This window comes from Uranotaenia lowii, chromosome 2, assembly GCF_029784155.1.
Source record: "Uranotaenia lowii strain MFRU-FL chromosome 2, ASM2978415v1, whole genome shotgun sequence".
NCBI classification, from domain to species: Eukaryota; Metazoa; Arthropoda; class Insecta; order Diptera; family Culicidae; genus Uranotaenia; species Uranotaenia lowii.
The window spans coordinates 221,376,094-221,391,179 of NC_073692.1; the positions used below are offsets into that span (position 1 = coordinate 221,376,094).

General features: G+C 37.7%; 1 protein-coding gene and 1 long non-coding RNA gene across 2 annotated transcripts; both read left to right on the plus strand.

Moving 5' to 3' along the window:
* Positions 1–3,086: 3,086 nt before the first annotated feature.
* On the plus strand, positions 3,087–3,491 carry LOC129749291 (uncharacterized). The gene is made up of 2 exons (XR_008737994.1): positions 3,087–3,246; positions 3,313–3,491. It is a non-coding gene; the product is annotated as an uncharacterized LOC129749291 (long non-coding RNA).
* An 809-nt stretch (positions 3,492–4,300) lies between these two features.
* On the plus strand, positions 4,301–5,163 carry LOC129749290 (barrier-to-autointegration factor). The gene is made up of 3 exons (XM_055744241.1): positions 4,301–4,460; positions 4,522–4,690; positions 4,762–5,163. Exons 2-3 carry the CDS (start codon positions 4,565–4,567, stop codon positions 4,906–4,908), a joined length of 273 nt encoding a protein of 90 aa, XP_055600216.1. The 5' UTR covers positions 4,301–4,460; positions 4,522–4,564; the 3' UTR covers positions 4,909–5,163.
* The last annotated feature ends 9,923 nt before the right edge of the window (positions 5,164–15,086 follow it).

Below are 15,086 nucleotides of genomic sequence, written 5' to 3' on the forward strand. Positions count from 1 at the left end.
CGGTAGCAGACTTTTCCAATAAAAAAATCTTTAATAACGTCATGAACTTATCAAATTAGCAATATTTCACTTCAAAACAATTCAAAAAGGTATTTTCAACATGGATAAAGAAAAGTCGAAGTGATAACCCAACTTTTTTCATATTCCTGTCGTTGTATAAAATCATTCGTCTAAGATGACAATAAACAAATCAATTAGTAAATATTTCAAATTAAAAAAAATCCGGCTATAGTGGAAGAAGTCCCAATTGGCTCAAAGTAAGAAATAAATTGTAATAATTTAAAACATTATACAGATCTCTCATTTTTATATAATTTTTTATAATCCTAAGATTTAAAATAAAAAATCTAAATTAAAATGCGCGCCTTTTGCCTATTTTTTTATACATCGGATTATCCCGATCCGAATACATGTGGGAGAGCTTATGATAAATTTTAAAATTAGGCCATTTTTTGTTTGTCAATATTCGAATATGTATTCATTTTTTTTAAACATCAACATACTAGCACGCATTAACAAAAAAATCCGGTCGTTCTTACACCCACCACCCGCTTCATCGACTTCAAGGCTACTTTTGCCGTACTTTTCAATTTTCTGATCGTCTTCTTTCATTTTACTTTAGAAAACTCCAGATTCTGCTGGTTGGATAGCTCTATTTTTCGAAGCAAAAGCTATGTTCTAAGACTTTAGTACACATCCGCTAAGCAAATGTTTATTCATACCAAACTAAGCAAATGCTTTGGACTTTTGCTTTGATTGATTTCGAGCTAAGTAAAAGCTACCGAAGCAATTGCTAAACCTTATTCATACCACTACATGAATATCACGGTACATCGAACCATGATATCACTGTCAAACTCATTGTTTTTGACCATGGTATTTATGGTTTTGGCCAAAACTACCATGAAAAAAGGGGGTTGTTAAGCAACTTAACAATGAAATAATGAACTTTTTTCCATACAATTTAGAACGCAAAACTATGAATTTTATGGTCATTTCAGCTTCCAAATTTTCTCGAGGAAACGGTAATATTCATCGTTTTTCATTGAGTTTATATTGTTTTAACGAAGATGAACTTCAATGTTTATTCGTAATATTTAAAACCCCTCGAGACCGTGAAATTTCATGGTTTGAATTTGTTTTTATTAATTATTTACTTTTCGGAAAGATAAAAAAACACATTTTTGATTTGCTTTCAAAACCATTTTATTTTTGGACTTTCTTGGCACTGTGATAAAGTTACAAGAAGTACTCACACTTGTATACCATTTTACTGCGAAACGGGCAGCACGGTGGACCTCCTGCGCCTGGGAGACGGCTCCGGCACAACTTCAAACACCATCCGTGGAATGTGTACGTTAGTACGGGTTGTGTTCCGGACCTCTTTCTGTTCCATATCAGGCATTTTGGACCCGTCCAAAGCTCTAGCGGTGATTATTTTCTATTTGTGTGCTTCTGAAATTTAAGAATTTTGCAATTAGTTTATGAGTCTCATATATGAGCACCAAAATTACTCACCATCGACATCCGAGCCAGTGCCATCGCTTTCCGAATCGATCCCGGCTAATCCACCACGTAAAAATTGGTAATGAATCGCAATTCTCGAAACGAGAAAGGCGACCAAAATTGTCCAAAAAAATGGCGCGCGTTGGATGAAATTTTCCTCTACACGAAAAATTACAAATAGGTTGATTCTTCTCTTTTTGGCAACTTTGAAATATTATGTATCAACTATACATTTCATGGTTACTCTAAATATTGTGGTATTATCATATATAAAGTGGTAAATTAATAATATGAACTTACGTTGAAATTTATTGTTAAATTGAATATCAATGTACGGTTACTGTTTAACTATGGTCTTTGCTATTCGGGAGCTGATCAACTGTCAATCCATTTCAATTGATTTCTATTGAGTTCCGTTGAACACACCTGTAATAGTCTCTTTAACGATTGAGCTGATTTAAAAAGATTTAAATAAAATTTCGTTTTGTCAGCATTCTTATGATTTTATTTGTAAAAGATATTTTTAGGTCCACCTGGCTGCTATAGCGAATATAAAAGAGTCATCCAGCCAGGAAGCCGATGGAAGGACAACGAGCCGAAGCCAAGGGAAGTCAACGAGCCGGAAAACGTGGAAGGTTGTAGGGCCAGGATAATAGCGTTTTTTTTTCTATCTGGTGGCCAACCAGTTTTGTAGGGGAGAATGGGGTAACGTGGGCCACTTCAAATATCTCAGCTGTGTGTTGAGATAAAAATCCCAATCCAACTGTCATCGTCGCCGCTTTGCGTAAGCACGTTTTTCTATATGCTGTTGACTTATGTACGTATCATATGGTTCTTTTTATGAAACTAGCCTAAAAAAGGTACTTACATAATTAAACAAGCACCCGCAAAATTGCGTCCGTGCGAGACCTCAAGTACATAACAAAAATATGCTCATACGCTTATGATCTTGGTTTTGCCATGTTCTTTCACGTGGAAAAGGAATTTTTGATAAAACATAAATAGGTCACCCAAACGCAACCAATTTCCAAATTATTGCTTATGCCCGCATACTAAAAAACCATATCTCAAACAGTCTATACGATACATCTACGGTTTCAGAAATAGTGATTTTATCTGCAAACGTAGCTGTTCTTCCAAACTTTACTTTGCCAACGATAAGAACGAAATATGAACGTTTATGTGAAAACGTAATGGTATCTGGAAAGGTTATAGAATGGTATGTACGGTTACCTTCAATTTTTCTTTAATCGTAAAACCGAACTCGAACCGTTACACATACCGTTTCTGTCATAAATGAACGAAACGCCCTGTCAGAGATGCCAGATGCTTTTGTACAAAAATTAATACACATTTACGAAAATAGTTTTAATTTTTATTATTTTCATAATACTAAGCGAGGGTGAGAAATGCATGTTAAAAAGCAACCAGCAACTACAAATTTGATGTGTAGGCTTGCATACATGCAAACAGGCGACATAGAAACATCAAAGTTATGAATCTTTTTTTAAACTTTTTTATTTCATGTTGGTACAATTTTGAAAAATTGTTCTAGCCGGCACCACTGGACAGGCCGACAACTGGATGGAAAAAAACAAAAACTTTTCGTCTTTCGTGTTCCCCCAGTTCAACTCCCAGCACTCAGAAGCAACAAAAAAGTCCTCTCCGAGCAGGGTCCGACATACGGACAAACATTTTTAAATCAAACAGGAAGAAGCACACCAGCGATGTTCGCAATTGGTAAGTTTCTTAAACATAAGATATGTATCGATCCAAATATACTAAAAATGTTTATTTTTATTGCAGCGCCGGGAGCTGGAGGAGCAATGCCGTCATGCTGGGAAGATTCCCGTACGACTTTCTAGCAGCTACGCCAACATCCCGCCCGTGTAATCAAAATTAAATCACCCCCTGATGGAGGAGTTAATATGTAAAAAAATTATGACGTTCAAGTGAATAAAATAGAAATTCATAAAATTTAAAAATTGAGTTTATTTTTTAAAGAAAATTTTCTTTTGTGTGTGTGCGTGCTACTTTCCTTTACTATTCAGAATACGGTACGCATAACGTTGGAAGAACGTCATTTCGAATCGTTCTACAACTATTACTGTTAATGTTCAGTTACAATTAAATTTTAAGAATAACTGTAACAACAACAGTTCGATGCACAAAAACGTTATTAATTAGTGGTTTGCGAACGTTATCGCAACTGTTTGCAGAACAGTTTTCCCATATAAGAGTTTGAACCGTTTTTAACAGTTACATAACCTAACAACATATTAAAAATACAATCAATTCGGAATTCACGATTCATGTAATGTATTTAACAATTTTTTTAATAGTTTGCCTAAAGTTCCATCTACGCCTTATCAAAACGTTTTGCGATTGTTCTAGAAAACGTTTGGGTACAATCCTGGTTTATGCGGGTGGGGAACCGTGGGCCACATTTTGTGGGGTATCTTGGGCCACCTATATTTTGGTGTTTTCATACACATTCAGAACTTAAAATACGTTATTACTATTTGTAAAGTTTTTTCATTTTATCATTTTTAATAAAGAAGTTATGAATCAAAGAAAAAAAGTGGCCCATGATACCCCACTCTCCCCTACTAAATGCTGTCATCTTCATGTAAAAAAAAGCTTTGACACAACTTAGTGCACAACCGGTGGGCCACTACCATTGAAAGAAGATACGCTGAAAGATATTTTTATATGATTTAAAATTAATACCTCATCAATGAAAAATATACGCATCTGGCAGCGCTGCGGTGTGTAGAGTTATGCTTCGAGCGCTTGCCATTTGAAGAGCGGTAAACGAATTTGAAAAAATCCAAATAACGCACAAACTGTCAGAGCGCAGAAGACACAACTGAATCATAAACCTGCGGACAAATTTGAATATTCGTGAAAAAACAGGAAAACTTACGTCGCCAAGTAGTCTATCTATTCTAAAGGTGAGGTGGTATAATGAGTTTTTGTCTTTAAAGTATTGTTCAATGAGGTATTAACTTGCAGTCAGCCAAAAATCAAACCCAAAATATAACTACCAACCTTCAAAATGTCGAGCACATCCCAGAAGCATAGAAATTTCGTTGCCGAGCCCATGGGGAACAAACCGGTCACAGATCTGGCTGGAGTGGGCGATGTACTAGGAAAACGATTGGACGCCGCCGGATTCGACAAGGTGAGTTAACCAAATCATAACTCTTGATACCTAACCTTGAAAAATTTACCTGAATTTTTGTCCAACTTCAGGCTTATACGGTTTTGGGTCAATACTTGCTGCTGAAAAAGGATGCCGAGCTGTTCAAGGAATGGATGAAGGATACCTGTGGCGCTAACTCCAAACAGGCGGCCGATTGCTATCAATGCTTGAACGATTGGTGCGAAGAATTTTTGTAGACCAAAGCGCAACTTACAGCCGGCTTATCTTATTTTAAGCGGATATTGTCTACACCCATAAACTATCGATGCTTAGGTTAATACTCTCTGCTAAGCTTTTAATTCAACTTGACCAAACTATCATTCTCATTTTTTTTATTCCAAACCTTGTAGAAAATATAACAATTATTAAAAACAACCATCAGTAATGTAGGATGATGTCTATGTATAAAAACTGTATGTGTCGGAAATATATCTGTTGCTTATTTGACAAAACGCTGGCCTGGTTTATCTATCAGCTATCACGATAACTCGCTAATTGAAATTATAGCCGATTACACTAGTTTACAGCATTTTTGAACTCAGTAAACTGAAGGTCATTTCCAATGTGAAATCGAGCGCTGAATCCGAAAATGAAATTAAAAAAAAAACTCAGTAGAACCGTTTTTGAGTTATGCTCCAAATATGAAATTTCGAAAAAATTAAAAAAGTTCTTGTACTTAGATTAAAATATCTCGGACGGCATAAAAGTAAAATAAAATCCCTCTTTTGCATATTGAGGGTGAATAAATTTTCTATCGATCATCTGGACACTGTTTTTGCGTTTGACCAACAGTATTGTTGATATTAGTGACTTTATGAGAAAAAAAATTATAAAAAACGCATTTTTTTAGAGAAAATTTTGTTTAAACGAAAGTTTTAGACTCAATGCTAGCATTTAAAAAATCTGATTTTCTTTTGCGCTTGAATGTCAATTTAAAACAAAAATTTCAAGTGGTTATTTATCAAAATAGGTTGAAAATTGAAGAAGTTATGACTACTTTACCATAACAGTATTTTTTGTAGTTTTTCATAATTTAACGAACCGCAGTACACTTATCATAGTATAGGAAGAATGAAACATGATAAATCTCACTCGCTCCAAGGCAAAATTATTCATTAGCTTAACAGAAGGCCACATGCCAAGTTTCAGGAAAATCTGACCATATGGAGGGGTTGCTTAAGTCTCAAACGTGAATAAAATTTTGAGGCATTTTGCCCGGAAGGAACTAAAAATACTGGTTTTTTATCAATAACTTTTTTCATCACTAGCTGATTGTTTTTAATGGTTGATTTTCTTAAAGCCTAAGTTGAGACAAATATTTCACCCGAAGACTGTAACTCGATTGGATTTGAAACAGAAAAGTTATTGCGGTTCAAAGATTGTATTTTGGTCGAAAAATGTCGTGTAAAACGCAATGCGTAAAAAGTACTCATTGCGTGTTGGACAAAATTTGCGGCCTTTGAACCGCAATAACTTTTCTGTTTCAAATCCAATCGAGTTACAATCTTCGAGTGAAATATTTGTCTCAACTTAGGCTTTAAGAAAATCAACCATTAAAAACAATCAGCTAGTGATGAAAAAAGTTATTGATGAAAAACCAGTATTTTTCGTTCCTTCCGGGTAAAATGCCTCAAAATTTTATTCATGTTTGAGACTCAAGCAATCCCTCCCTATGGTCAGATCTTCCTGAAATTTGGCATGTGACCTTTTGATAAGCTAATGAATAATTTTGACTTAGAGCGAGTGAGATTTATCATGTTTCATTCTTCCTATACTATGATAAGTGTACTGCGGTTCGTTAAATTATGAAAAACTACAAAAAATACTGTTATGGTAAAGTAGCCATAACTTCTTCAATTTTCAACCTATTTTGATAAATAACTACTTGAAATTTTTGTTTTAAATGGACATTTAAGCGCAAAAGAAAATCAGATTTTTTAAATGCTACCATTGAGTCTAAAACTTTCGTTTAAACAAAATTTTCTCTAAAAAAATGCGTTTTTTATAATTTTTTTTCTCATAAAGTCACTAATATCAACAATACTGTTGGTCAAACGCAAAAACAGTGTTTAGATGATCGATGGTAAATTTATTCACCCTCAATATGCAAAAGAGGGATTTTATTTTACTTTTATGCCGTCCGAGATATTTTAATTTAAGTACAAGAACTTTTTTAATTTTTTCGAAATTTCATATTTGGAGCATAACTCAAAAACAGTTCTACTGAGATTTTTTTGAATTTCATTTTCGGATTCAGCGCCCGATTTTACATTAAAAATGTTGGTCGGTTAATCAAGTTCACGATTTTTTTAAAATTTTGTAAACTAGTGTTATTTGTCAGTGACAAAAACCCGCGTAGGACTTACAGGTTTCAAATTAATAAATAATAATTAATTTAATATACCTTTTTTATCGTGATTTAACGGTGTATAGCACGCACCGGTGTATAATATACATCCTCAGTTTTGAATTTTTTGTCAAAAAAAGTATGAGATTTGCTTTGGACCTTAATCCATTATTGTATACATAGCTAGCACCCTAATTTTTAGCATAAACATTTCAGCTAAAAATTGCGTGTTATACTTGTACGCTGTTAAATACGATAATTCCTTAATAAGCATAGGATTGGGGTATCAAAAATAAGCTTTGTTGTTAGCATTTGTTATTATTATTATTTATTATTTATTTATTACAAATCAACGGAACACATATTGGTCCAAATGATGACTTAAAATTAATATAAAAAGAGTACTAAGTCTAATTACAGGGTTCTCAATACACTTAAAACTTTAGTACGGAAAACATCTCTCGAAACGTCGAAATCGAAGTGCTCAGAAAAACGGTTGAATGTTTTCATTACACCGATGATAGCGCTATTAGCTCCATAATTGTTCGAACGAATGGGAACATACAATCGAAGATCTTGATTTCTAAGCCCACGGGGTCGCACACTTAGAGGAATGGCTTCTAGGAGCGTGGGGCAGTCAATTCGCGATGTCAAGAGATCGGCGACGAAGGAAGCTCGTGTTGCGTTTCTGCGGGCTTGAAGAGTGTCAATGTCTATGAGACGGCATCGATGTTCATAGCTTGGCAAGTGAAACGGGTCTTGCCAAGGCAGGTGTCTAAGGGCGAATCGCAGGAAGCGCCGCTGTATAGCCTCGATCCGTTCGGCCCCATTCTGGTAGTAGGGACACCAAACAGCAGATGCATACTCAAGGATAGAGCGAACAATACTGCAATACAAACTTTTCAGGCAATACACATCCTTGAAGTCCTTGGACACTCGAAATAAGAATCCGAGACTTCTCGAGGCTTTGTCGACAACGTAGTTTGTGTGTGTCCTGAATTCCAGCTTCCGGTCTAGAATTAAACCCAGATCATTGATGTGTTCTACGCGTGCGATTGGCTCATCTCCGAGGAAGTACTCAGCGGAAAAAGGCTGCCGCTTTCTTGAAAAGCTGATGACTGCACATTTACTGCGATTCAAAGGCAGGCAGTTTATATCACACCAGTGTGCGAAGAGGTTAAATTGATTTTGTAGGAAATCAATATCGTTCTGGCCGTTGATGTTGTAAAATAGCTTTAGGTCATCAGCATAGCATAGCTTTGGACCGTCGAGGAGTGAGAGCGCATCGTTGAAGTAGATTAAGAAGATAATCGGCCCTAAATGGCTTCCCTGAGGCACACCAGAAGAAGCAGAGAATTGTCTGGAGAAAGAGTCCTCCGTGCGAACTGTTAATTTACGTCCTGATAGGTAGCTCCGGAACCAGTCAAGAAGAGTTCCACAGAAACCCAGGCGTTCGAGCTTTCCAATGGCAATATCGTGGTTGACTTTGTCGAATGCCGCAGACAAATCGGTGTAAATAGCATCGGTTTGAGACTTCGCAGCAAAACTTTCATGCACGTAAGAAGTAAACGTCAGAAGGTTAGTTGTCGTGGAGCGCTTGGGAAAGAATCCGTGTTGATCGTCGGAAAAAATATTCTTACAGGACAAGAAAATCGGATCCAAGACCACCAATTCGAATAGCTTGGCTACTGCGCATAATGCCGAGATTCCCCGGTAGTTGTTGACATCTCTCCTGTTACCTTTTTTATACACCGGAAACATGTAAGCCTCCTTCCATAGTGAGGGGAAGATGGCTCTGTCAAGCGAAGCTTGGAAAATAATTTAAAATTTAAATCCAAATTTTAGCAAGTGGATGACGAAGACATAAAACCAGACTTCATTGAAGGAGGTTTCGATTAAAAGTTTGATCTCTGTTTTGCTATTTTGAAGGCCTTAACAAAAAAAAATGAAATCACAATCGGCTAATCGATTTAATAGCACCCAAAAGAAAATACATTCTTTAGTGACTTTGAGAAATTGATTGTTTTTCTTCTTTTGGATGGATATTAACTTCTTGAAGTCATTCATCTATGGGATTGAATGAAGTAAAGTCAACCTTTTTATAATTTATAGTGCGAAACTATTTGAGTGAATGATATTCCAACTTCTAAAAATGTATTTTTCACTGTGTTCTGCTGACTATGCTGGCGAGGATTGTAAACTCTACACAAAAGTCGAGCCCTCAATGACTGGTTTATGTCTTCGCTTATTCGAAAATAATTTCGATATTGCTGGGTCCTACACTGAGAAGAATTTCGATCTTGAAGGAGAGTCGTACACGAAAAAAAATTGTGAAAATCAACATGAACGTTTTTGAAGTACCATTTCTGCGTTGTAGTATTTCCAACCACGGCATAGTAATACAACTACCATAGTAATACATTAATTTGGTAAAAGTGCGCATATATGCATTTGTACATAGATCTGTACAAAGACTGCTAAAATTTAAAAATTACAAATATTTTAGTTTCCAGAAAACAAACTACTGCATTCGTATCGCATCACTCGTAGCATACAGTCGCGTTTTCGAGCGTCCCGATCTTCGCGAACTAAAAGTGATAGTGATCTCGTCCAGTAAATCCGGGTATTTGTGCCGTTCGGACGGTTGCAGCGGTGTTTTGTTCCGTGATATTCGATTCCTGCCAGAGGCAGGTCAGGTTGATTAACCCCAGCTCGTAGAAGGGTCGATCGATCGCCACGAGGTCCGCCGCCATTGTTTGGCGAACCAAGTGTTCCAGCGGTTTGATCATTATCATCATCAAATTGGTCGTTCTCGTCCGAGACCGAGTCGAGACATTGCGGTCATCTTCAACCAACGAGGAGGGCCAGCACTCGTATGGTTGGGTTCTTCGGTTGACGTCATCCGTGAGGGTCATCGGAGAACCACGTGGTTGGATCAGTCCATATACACTGGAAAAAATATTATTCCAAAAAGTGCTAAAATAATTTGTAAGTTCTTTTTTATTTCTTTTTTCACTTTTTCTTTTTCTATCATATTTCCCTTTATATATATTTTGATTATTCTGTGCTTCGCTTATATTTTCAACACGGAGGACATTCGTGTTCCCGTTGCGAAATATGAGCGAAGGCGGGGGATTACACCTGCCAACTGGGGATGATGCGGATGTCATCTATGAAGATGAGGAGCATCTGGAGGATTCGGTGAATGCTGGTCCTTCAGATGCAAATCGTTCTCGGATGGATGTCAATGTCGATTCATCTCCAGTTGAGAGTAGAGTCACCCGGCTCCGACAATATACAGAGGGCACATCTTCCTCTGGGCCATGGGTGGTTTTCATCCGGCCCAAAGCGAACGGTAAACAGCTAAATGTGGTTCAGATCACCAAAGATCTGGCGAGGTGGCCCTCTGTAACCAGTGTTACGAAACTGCGTCCGAACAAGCTGCGCGTTGTGGTGGCTAACTGGAAAGCCGCAAATGAGATTGTGGCCAGCAAGTTCATAAACTTAGAATATCACGTCTACATCCCGTCTCGAAACGTAGAGATCGAGGGCGTGATCACTGAAATGAGCCTACAGGCGGAGTACGTTAAATCCAACGGCGTTGGTAAGTTTAGGAGCCTTGATTCGACTTCGGTCGATATCTTGGATTGTCGCCAACTCCAAACTGCCACCGTCGTGAATGGAGTTAAAAAGTACTCCCCTTCGGCCTCATTCCGTGTGACCTTTGCGGGTACCGCCCTCCCTCACTACGTTTTGATTGACGGAGTTTTAAGATTACCCGTGCGACTCTTTGTGCCTCGCCCAATGGATTGCAAAAATTGCATTAAGTTGGGGCACACTGCGTCGCACTGCTGCAACAAGCCGCGGTGCCCCAAATGCGGGGAGAATCATGGGGATGGAGCGTGCTCAGCAATAGAACAGAAATGTGTCTATTGCGGGGGCTCACCCCATGAAATCTCTTCGTGTGAGGCATTTAAGAGTCGCTGGGATAACCAAAAGCGCTCTTTAAAGGAACGGTCAAGGCGGTCTTATGCCGCCATTTTAAAGGGCGCGGCGCCTCCGATCCAAACTCATTCGAGTAATATTTTTGCTGTATTGCCAGTTGACAATGTAGACACGGATACAGCCGACGAAGAACTTCCAGTTGTGTTTACTGCTAATTCCCGGAAACGTCCAAAACCAGCTCCTAAGAACACCAGAATCCCCAAAAAAATAGTCACGTTGAACCCTCCAGTCGTCGAAAGACAAAAAGCGCCAACTGTACAGAAAGAAAAACCATCTCCTCCTGGATTCCGAATGAGTTTTACACCTCAAAATAAACCCGAAGTAGCAGGAACATCTAATAGCTTCAATCCCAACGTAGTTTCACCTGAATCAACTTCCCAATCGGGACTTTTTAAGTTGTCGGATATCTTGGATGGAGTTTTCAAGTTCTTCAATGTATCAGAATCAATCAGAGGCATTGTACTCTCAATGCTTCCTATTGTGAAGACATTTTTAAAGCAATTGATGCAAACTTGGCCCCTCATTTCAGTGTTTATCTCTCTCGATGGCTAATTTACGCCGAGAGGTCGGAGATATCACTGTGTTACAGTGGAATTGTCGTAGTATTATCCCTAAACTGGATCCGTTCAAATTTCTTCTTCATGAAACTAGTTGCGATATTTTTGCCCTTTCTGAAACATGGCTTTCTTCCGAATCAAACATCTCCTTCCACGATTTTAACATTATCCGTCTGGATCGCAACGATTCTTATGGAGGGGTGCTTTTGGGGATCAATAAGCGCCACTCCTTTTTTAGAATCCACCTCCCTTTATCAGGAGGAATTGAAGCTGTTGCATGTCATACAACTATAAGAGGTAAGGACTTATGCGTTGTCAGTTTGTACTGGCCTCATAGAGTTGCAGTGGATCGAAGTCACCTAGAGGACCTGTGCTCAGTACTTCCTGAGCCAAGGTTGATCCTGGGTGACTTCAATTCACATGGAACTGTCTGGGGAGAACAAATTGACGATAGTCGTTCTACTCTTATTTATGACATTTGTGACAGTTTCAATTTAACAATTTTGAACACGGGTGAAAAAACACGAGTACCTAAACCTCCTGCAATACCAAGTGCAATTGACCTCTCACTCTGCTCAAATTCACTATCATTGGATTGCCAGTGGAAGGTAATCTCTGATCCCAATGGTAGTGACCACTTACCAATCAAAATTACAATCACCAATGGGGCCAGCACTTCGAACCAAACAAATATGGCATATGACCTTACAAGACACATCGACTGGAAAAAATATGCGGACACGATTACAACAGCCATCAATTCTATGAATGTTCTTCCTCCTTTGGAAGAGTATAACTTCCTAGCTTGTTTGATACATGAAAGCGCAGTCTGTGCTCAAACGAAACCCATCCCAAATTCATCTGTACGTCGAAGACCTCCTAACCCATGGTGGGACAACCAGTGCTCCAAGCTTTATAAGGAAAAATCAAAAGCATTCAAAGATTTTAGAAAACATGGAACCCTCGATCTTTTTCAAGCATATCTGTCCCTTGAAAATCAATTCAAAAAATTGATTAAAGGGAAAAAACTAGCACATTGGCGAACATTCGTGGAAGGGTTATCACGAGAAACGTCCTTGAATACCTTGTGGCAAGTAGCACGAAACATGCGTAATCGATCTTCAACAAATGAAAGCGAGGAACATTCACATAGATGGATATTCAACTTTGCACGAAAAGTCTGTCCCGATTCCACACCGAACCGAAAAGTTGTCCGGAATGTGTCCCTAGACAGATGCGATCTGGATTCCAGCTTTTCGATGGTCGAATTCTCACTTGCCCTCCTCTCTTGCAACAATTCAGCTCCGGGAATTGATAAAATCAAGTTTAACTTGTTGAAAAACCTTCCGGATGCCGCAAAATTTCGCTTGTTAAATTTATTTAATCAATTCTTGGAGCACAACATTGTCCCCCAAGAGTGGAGACAAGTGAGAGTCATTGCTATCCAAAAGCCCGGAAAACCAGCGTCTGACCCCAACTCGTACCGTCCAATAGCGATGTTGTCTTGTATTCGGAAATTGATGGAGAAAATGATTTTGTTCCGATTGGATAAATGGATGGAAACAAATGGTCTCCTTTCAGATACTCAATTTGGGTTTCGAAGGGGCAAAGGAACAAACGATTGTCTTGCTTTGCTGTCTTCAGAGATACAAATGGCGTACGCTAAACGTGAGCAAATGGCTTCAGTGTTTCTAGACATAAAGGGAGCTTTTGATGCAGTCTCAATAGAGATTTTGTCAGACAAGTTGCACTCCCGGGGTCTGCCTCCTCTATTGAACAACATCTTATACAGCTTGCTTTGTGAGAAACATCTGAACTTTGCTCACGGAGATATTGCAGTTAGAAGAACCTCTTACATGGGCCTTCCACAGGGTTCATGTTTGAGTCCACTTTTGTACAACTTTTATGTAAGTGACATCGACAGTTGTCTCTCTGAAGGCTGCACTCTAAGACAACTTGCAGATGACGGCGTGGTGTCTGTCACAGGATCTTCCGAGTCTCATCTGCACAGACCTTTACAAGATACTTTAGACAGATTGTCTTCCTGGGCTTTGGGGCTTGGGATTGACCCGCATAATCAATTACAATATATAGAGAATATTCTATATTGTCTCTAAACGTTATCGTTTATTGTAAAGTGAACAGTATATGTACAATAACACAGACCATATTAACAATCTGTATTATGATTATCTGTTAAAGTACCATATGGGGAAAGGGCTGTTAAGCATGTTTACCATTCAAAAAGAGCGATTTTTTCGAACAAATATTTCATGCTACATTATTGGATACGGTTAAAATTTCATCCACTTTTGGCGAGCAAAACAATCTACCTGAATGTTCTAGCTACGTTGGAATACAAAATCATAGATTTCATCAACTTCAATGGATATAGTTTGCTTATAGTAGTTTGTAGTAAAAATAACGCTCAATCATACGTTCCGCATATTGTAAAATATTTTTAAAAAGAGCTTCCCTGTACCATAACCAATATAGTTCCAATTCTTTCCCACAAAAAATAAAATAAAATTAAAAAATTTAAATGTTGAGATTTTTATTTTTTATTTCTGATATTATACATGGATTATACAATCTTACCTATTTGTGCAGATCTGCATTGTTCAGCCTTTCAGTAGATTTTTTTTCCGCTCTCCGCTCAGCAGAGATCTTTGTTTCTGTAATTTCATTAGTTTTATTTAATCTCACTAGTTTTTATCGATAATATAATATAGTTTTACTTACTTTTCGCGTTCTGTGTGTTTTTCTCAGCGTGATTCTTTTTTTTCGGAGCCATTTTGAACACAGTTTTCAGTTCCGAACCTGGCGTGGGGTTGCCGACACAAATTTTAACGAAGTGAAGTGAAAATTAGCAGATGCTGAACCCAAGAGCGAAAAAATGCATAAGCTCACAACTACATCTTAAAATAACAATATTAGTTATTATCCGCAAGAGGTGAAATGATAACGACTTGTCTAACTCATACAATGTTGTCAATGTTGTTTTTTTTTTTAATTTAATGTCTAATGCTAAGAAAATATAAGGAAACTTTGTCGTACACTGTTAGAGTCCTGGATAAGGTCCAGAGACAATATTCAAAGGTTGCAAATTTTTATTCTCTTATTATACTATACTTACTAAATCATATATCATATTGTCACTGTCACTGATACGATCCTGTCATAATTTATTGAGGTAATAAAATTTTGAACATGTATAATGAAATGATACTTGGAAGATATTTCATACTGGTACTGCTACCAATATATTAAGTTAATAGTTAGTACTATATCCCCAACTGTTTTTAATTATGCGGGGAGTTTTCCCCTCAGAAAACGGAAATGGTTGTTTTCTCTAAGAAACGTAGACCTGCTCAACCTAAGCTTCAACTCCTAGGCAGAACGATCACTCAATCGAGGTGTTTTAAGTATCTTGGGGTTTGGTTTGATTCCAAGTGTACCTGGAGAG